Source organism: Strigops habroptila, chromosome 14, assembly GCF_004027225.2.
Source record: "Strigops habroptila isolate Jane chromosome 14, bStrHab1.2.pri, whole genome shotgun sequence".
Taxonomy (NCBI): Eukaryota; Metazoa; Chordata; class Aves; order Psittaciformes; family Psittacidae; genus Strigops; species Strigops habroptila.
The window spans coordinates 6,656,165-6,663,379 of record NC_044290.2 but is presented as its reverse complement, the minus strand read 5'-3'; the positions used below and the strand labels follow the sequence as shown (position 1 = coordinate 6,663,379).

Below are 7,215 nucleotides of genomic sequence, written 5' to 3'. Positions count from 1 at the left end.
GGTCCCTGAGGGGAGCCCTGAGGCGGCGGCTGCTCCCGCGCTCCCCCCCCCGAGTAACTTTTCCCCCCAAAACCGGGGTGTGACGTCTTCCTCCTCCACACTGAGTGACCAATCAGGCGGCTACTCGGCGGGCAGGCAGCCAATCGGCCAGCGTTGCTACCTGTGGGGAGTATTTTTAGCCACGGAGGTTGAGGTGGAGGGGGGGAACGGACTGTGAGGGACTTGGGGGGGGGGGTGTCGCTGTGCGCCCCTTCCTCTGAGGGTGGCCGAGGGGACCCCGCCCAAAGGTGGCTCAGGCGTGACGGGGTGCGGGTGCCCTCGCTGCAGGGCGGGCTGCCAGGCCCCCAACGATCCGCGCCGCAGCGGCGGTGATGGGAGATGTAGTTCAGCGCAGCCACCTTCCCCCCTGCTCCCCTTCCCTGCGGAGCTGAGGGGCGCAAGGGCAGCGCTTGACGCCGCCAGTGACGCAACGCTGTTGTGAGGTGAGGCGCGGGCTGACGTTGAAAACGGCCCCTGCACGACGACGACGGGGGGTGGGGGGAGGGTGTGGGGAGCAAACGGCTCTGCGCGGCGGGTGGGCGTGGCCTGGCGGAGAGTGGGCGTGGCCAGACGGGGAGGAACCGTCGGGATTGGTGGGCGGGGCCCCGCGCGGGAGGGGCGGGGCGAGGGAGGCCATATATAGGGGCGCGCAGGGCGGCGGGGCAAGAGCAGAAGGAGCGCAGCTGCGGCGGCCGAGCGCGCCCGCCGAGGGGGTGTGAGCAGCGCAGCCCTCCCCCCTTTCCCTTCCCCCCCCTTTTTTTTTCCAACCCTTCCCCCTTCCCTCTTTTTTTTTTTTACTCTGTCTTTCCCATCCCCTCCCATCCTCGCCGAGGGAGCCGGCTCTCGGAGATGGGGGTCGGGTGCTGAGCCCCTCCCGCACCCCCCCCCTCCTCCGCCAACCCTACCCCTCCCCGCACTCACACCCCCGCCGGGATCGTTTGCACTATCCCCCGCACACCCACCCGGGTGAGTACCGCTCGCTGAGGGCGGGGGGACGGCCCAGGCCGGTGCGGGCGTGTGCGCTGGGAGGGCCCCAGGCCGATGGCAGACGCTGAGGCGAGGGGTTAAGGCAGCCACCGCCCGGCCCCGGCCGTGAGGCGAGCGAGGGGTTGAAGCAGCCACCGCCCGGCTCTTGAGGCGGGGGGTGAGGCGGGTGCGGCCCCGGCTGCAGTAGCGGGGGGGGCCTGAGGCAGCCGCCGTCCGGCCCCGTCCGTTGAGGCAGCGATCGCCTGGCCCCGGCCCCTGAGGCAGCGGTGCCGAGGCGGTCACGACCCTGAGGTGACGGGGCCTGAGGCGGGCACGGCCCCGCGGGGAGGGGCAGGGCCGGGTGCCGCGGGGGCTGCAGCGGCACGGGAGCCGGTGGGGAGGAGGGTGAGGGGGCGGCCGGCAGCCGCACAGAAAGGGGGCTGTGGGGAGGGCACGGCCCGGGGAGCCGGGCAGCCAGAGGGTCCCTCCCAAGGCGATCGCTGGACGCGCTCGGGCTGGGAGGAGTGAGCGTTGCCGGCTGACTAATAACTGCTGCTGCGCTGGGCCTCTCCGGGCAGCGCTGGCAACCGTCCTCCAGGACCCTGCCCCGCGGGGGGGGGGGGGCCCACAGGGGTGTCGCCGGGCCTGTGTGCTGAGGAGAGGGGCCTTGCAGCCACCCCCCCCCGCCAGCCTTTCCTCCTTCCAGTTATCTGCCTTCCTCTTGTTCATTTTCTTTCTTACGGGCTCAGAAAATGCTCTTCTTCCTCCTCCTGCTGTTGCTGGAGCTCCCAGGGCTGTGAGCAGAAAGCTAATGAGACCCGACTGCCTGGTTATGTAACTCCGCTCACTGCTTCAGCCTCCTGCCTTTAGCCCAGCGCCGGTGCTCTGCTGCTGGGGGGCTCATGGCCTTGGGTCCCAGAGAAATCCCGTCCTCTTTACATCCAAAAAGGACTCTGAGATGATCAAGTTGATCTGTTTGGTCAGCTATTTGCACCATGGATCAGTTTTGGGGCTTAGGAAAATTTATAGCGTCTGCCTGGTGCACCTTGAAAGAATCATTTCGTTCCTAAAGGACATGGGGGAAGGGAAACAAAACAGATGGATTAATAAATCATTTTTAAATGCCCATTTTAACCACCCAGTCAGATTTTTATGTACTGATTGTGTCCCTTTTGTAAATATCTTCTGTTTGCCCTTGATCTTTTCCTTATCCCCACCCAGTGCTGATCCAGCAAACGTTTAAAGGTCGCCTTATCGTACAGGCTTTCAAACTATTCCCATGCCATGTTGGGGAGAACACGAGTGGCTGGGAAATAGGGTTCCAGACTTTAAAAGGAGATTATTTGGAGCAAGAAATAAAAAAAGCCTTGCATCCATATTGTTAAAGGATTTTGATATTGACTTCGATTTCTCTAATCTTTAGTGACAGCTACACTAAATTTTGTTCTTAGTGATGCAGTGCAGAAAAACACACACTGTTAATTAAAATTCTCATTGGGCGTTTAACTTGAGCCAAAAAACCCCATATATATATATCTATTTTGGTTCAGTGGAACTTCTTGAACACAAAGGTGTCTCTTCTGAAAGAATACCTTTATGCAAAGGTACTGCAGGATTTTCGTTAGCAGTATGTGTGCTCATACTTGATTTTTGTCCCTTCTTTAACTTCAGCTAGCTAATTTCTCTTTTGTCCTTTGTGAAGGAGTGGCAACCATATTTTATATTAAATATAAAATGGAGTCATGGAGGAGAAAAGCAGTCGGGTTTGAGGCTAGCAAAAGCGTTTTTAGCCCTAGTAACTTTTTGAAATCTGAACTACAGGCAGTGCAGTATATCAATTTAGTATATATTAATATATATTACATCTGATAATACAGAATAATTAGTAGAAAGGGAATTCTTTGTGAACCAGTTTATTGTAATCATTTCACGGTCACTGCCACCCTTACGACAGGATCCGTGCATCTATTTTGTATGCATTGACTGCGTTACCATTGTAGCTATTCCAGGAAGAGTTCTTGTCTATGTGCAGCGGACATTTTCTCTTCAGTTACCATGATTTCACCAGCACACATGTTATATAGATGATTTGCTTGGACTTAAAAATAAATGTTGCATAATTTCAGTTGTTTGTGTGAAATCTTCTAAAGCAACTGTTAACCTTTTTATAATTCTGCAGCTTAACAGTGCAGCCAATATGTTTGCAAACTTTAAAATGATAAATGACCTTTGGACCCTTAGACCTTTCAGGCTAAACTAATAGCCTGGTGCTAAATTTTGCAGCTGAGTACTATAAATCATCCAAACACGGGTTGGTAATTGAACCCTTGACAGGCCTGGCAGTTCTGTGGTGTCTTAAAAATCATCCTTGCTGCTCTGTGAATAGCTCGACGGCGAGCTCATGTGATTCTGAAATGCCCCATGCTGTATATGTAAACACACGCCTAGTGCATCTTCCGCAGCATTGTCTGTAAGTCATACTGAATGTAGTTGACATCCTCACCTTCCGCAGGCAGGAGCATAAGCAGTTTGATGCACATTTTTTGGCTTAAAGTAACCTATTTTATGCAGAAGGCGAGGCTAAAAGAATAGGCCTCAGAGCTTGATCTTATGCTTTCCTTATTTGGATGTGTTTGCTTTTGTTTTTTCTTAAAGGAACAAGAGCACTCAAGGTGAAGGATAATAATCAACTAGGATCAGCACTTTGAATGAAATTTTGGTTCCCTGTGGCATCTTGAAGGCTTTCTTCTTCGGGTTTTGAAGCAGACTTATAACTTTGTGGCATAGCAGCTATGCAGCTTGAAATCCAAGTAGCACTCAATTTTATTATTTCATATTTGTACAATAAGCTTCCCAGACGACGTGTCAACATTTTTGGTGAAGAGCTTGAAAGACTTCTTAAGAAGAAGTATGAAGGGCACTGGTATCCAGAAAAGCCATACAAAGGATCAGGGTTTAGATGTATACATATAGGGGAAAAAGTGGACCCAGTCATAGAACAAGCATCCAAAGAGAGTGGTTTGGACATTGATGATGTTCGTGGCAACTTGCCTCAGGATCTTAGTGTTTGGATTGACCCGTTTGAGGTTTCATACCAAATCGGTGAAAAGGGACCAGTGAAAGTGCTTTATGTGGATGATAATGAAAATGGATGTGAGTTGGATAAGGAAATCAAGAACAGCTTTAACCCAGAGGCCCAGGTGTTCATGCCAATTGGTGACCCAGCATCTTCAGTGTCTAGTTCTCCTTCTCCTCCCTTTGGCCACTCTGCTGCTGTGAGCCCAACTTTCATGCCCCGCTCCACTCAGCCTTTAACCTTCACCACTGCCACATTTGCTGCCACCAAGTTTGGCTCGACCAAAATGAAGAATAGCGGCCGTGGCAACAAGGTCGCCCGCACCTCTCCCACCAACCTTGGCTTGAATGTCAATGACCTGTTGAAGCAGAAAGCCCTTTCCTCCTCCATGCACTCTCTCTACGGGCTTGGCTTAGGCAGTCAGCAGCAGCAGCAACAGCAACAGCAGAAGACTTCTGCCCTTTCTCCTAACGCAAAGGAGTTCATTTTCCCCAACATGCAGGGTCAAGGTAGTACCGGTAGCATCTTTCCTGGTGACAGCCCCCTTAACCTCAGTCCTCTCCAGTACAGTAATGCCTTTGATATGTTTGCAGCCTATGGAGGTCTAAATGAGAAGTCTTTTGTGGATGGCTTGAATTTTAGTTTAAACAACATGCAGTATTCTAACCAGCAATTCCAGCCAGTTATGGCTAACTAAAAATAAACCGAAAGTGAAATACAAGTAAATACTATTGTACAAGTTAAAATGCACGTACCCAAGGGTGTATCTTTTTTTCCACCTCTTGAGATTTTTTTTAAGGCTTGTAGTATGAATACATTCAGGCTTGGTTAGATAAATACAACATGCATCATTTTTTCATTTGCCAACCAAGCACAAAATTATTTTATACTGACTGTACATTACAAAAAATATACTCTCAAAATATGGCCTCTTACAGTATTTAAGATATAGCAAGGACGTGGCTGATTTTTTTCACGTATGTATATATATATGTACCCAAACATATATGTATATATATATTAAAAAAAATTGGCACTAATAGGTGGGTTTATTGGTCTTTTTCTAATTGTATAATTTAATTTAGTACAAAGTTTGTAAAATATCAGAGTATATATATTGTTTCTACAACATGGTATTGCATTTATATCTTTTTACTACAGTGATCTGTGACAGCTGCAGCAGCTTCATGTTGTATTTTTTTTACTGAAATTGTAAGATATCCATCTTAAAGACATCAATTCTAAAAAAAAAAAAAGAAAAAAAAGAAAAAAGTTGTGTACAGGATATTCCTTAGTGGTGGAATTAAAATGTACGAAATATTTGCTTTTTTCAAAAGAAACACAAATTGTATTTTCTGTTAAAAGTTTAAAGATTTTTGCTATATATTATGGAAGAAAATGTAATCGTAAATATTAATTTTGTACCTACATTGTGCAATACTTGAAAAAAGGTATAAAAGTATTTTGAGTCAGTGTCTTACATGTTAAGAGGGACTGAAATAGTTTATATTAAGTTTGTATTAAAATTCTTTAAAATTAATGGGCTGCTGTGGTCTGTGTTTTTACTGTCCCGCTGAAGATCGGTGCTGCGTTGTCGGTGCTAGTGATGCAAAACAGTCTGACTCGCCGCTTCAGAGCAGAGCGATGGAGAGCGCTGCTGCACTGATGCTCCACAATAACAGGTTGCTTTACCTAAAACACTCCTGACAGAGCAAAACTTGCACTTGTTTTTCCGTAACTGCAGCTCACTGAGGTCAAAAGGTAATTTTCTATTTTCTTTCCTTGAGAGTTAAGGCTGTAAGCTGGGTGAATGCGGAGCTGTCGCGCGACCTGATGTATCTAGAAGGGACTCTGGTGATTCAATGAAATTCCCTTTCCATGTCATCAGAACGGATTTGAACCATTCTCTCCAGAGGTCCTAGGCCCATGCGTCAGCGTTCTGCTTCTGTATTGGGGATTAATAGCTCAGAAACTACACTGAATAAAAGCGCTGATTTATAGTTTACTAAACTCACTGTAAACTTTCATTTTGGATGCTCTATTAAAACGAGAAATGTAATGCAACTACAGTGAGAGGTTATTTCTTTTTTTATGCTTATAGTATGAATACTTTCAGGCTTGGTTAGATAAAATTAACCAAGGTTAAGATCAGATTTATTCGAGGGTTTTTATTTTAGTGTATTTTACTAAATTTAACTGAATAGGTTTTCAAAACCTGAATGTGAGTGGGAGGAGAAATAACTGAGAGTCTCACAAAACAACTCTGCTTTTCCAGGGCTGTTTGGAAGTTGCATCCCTTACTCTTTCCCATCTGTCCAGCAGATAGTGTTCCTTGCTAGTGGACATTGTCAAGGGGAAGAGAAGTTACTCTTTAACATAGAAATCTAGCAAATGTCAACTTATTTTCCACGACAGTTCCAACTGCACAGAGAAGATGGGTGCCAAGTGGGTAGTCCTTTGGCTCATGTTGGTGCATTTTAAGCTGCAGGAGCTGCACAGGATTAAAATTATCAGAACTTCAGTATTCTGAAAATGGGGTTTAGGAGCAAAGATCAGCCCTTTCCTGTTTGATGCACTCCGTGTGCATCCTGTGCAGCATACACCCCCAGTCTGGTGCTGTTAGAAGAGGGTGTATTCAGCACCAGCACAAGCTCTTTGCCTTGGGTAGAGACTGTGAAGGGATGGATGGGGTGGAGGTGCAGGATTGGCCATGGTACCAATTTCTAGTACCTTGTCAACCGATTCAAAAGCAAGAATGGAGCAAAGATTTCTTTAGGCATTCAGCTGCCTCTAACTGGCTCCTTTTTATTAAGTTTGCCCTCTGGTTTATCTTTCCACTAACAGCACATCAGTGGACAGAACTATACTTAAAAGTGCATCACTTGGTATCTAATTTGAAGTGGATGATTTTGATTTTAAAAGGAATTAGAAAAAAAAAAAGAAAAAAATACTGGATCAATTACTGGGAAATGGAGAATTTTAGCTGTGTTAATTCTATTTGTATGTTTCTGTAGACTTACTACAATTTCACTACTTAATAATACCTATATTGCCTAGGAGGTGGAGCAATGACAGTGAAGACTGTTCTACGTGCTCTGTTATACTTCTATTCCTGTGATTTAAACTGAGATCGT

At 47.2% G+C, this 7,215-nt stretch overlaps 1 protein-coding gene across 2 annotated transcripts; it reads left to right on the top strand.

The window, feature by feature from the left end:
• The first annotated feature begins 698 nt into the window (after positions 1-698).
• On the top strand, positions 699-5,621 carry TOB1 (transducer of ERBB2, 1). 2 transcript variants are annotated; one of them, XM_030505862.1, is made up of 2 exons: positions 699-1,005; positions 3,661-5,621. In XM_030505862.1, the coding sequence occupies exon 2, from the start codon at positions 3,798-3,800 to the stop codon at positions 4,776-4,778; it is 981 nt and encodes a 326-aa protein (XP_030361722.1). In that variant the 5' UTR covers positions 699-1,005; positions 3,661-3,797; the 3' UTR covers positions 4,779-5,621. The 2 variants fall into 2 exon arrangements, with proteins under 2 accessions (XP_030361722.1, XP_030361723.1); XM_030505863.1 differs by lacking the exon at positions 699-1,005 and adding an exon at positions 1,447-2,609.
• Positions 5,622-7,215: the final 1,594 nt, after the last annotated feature.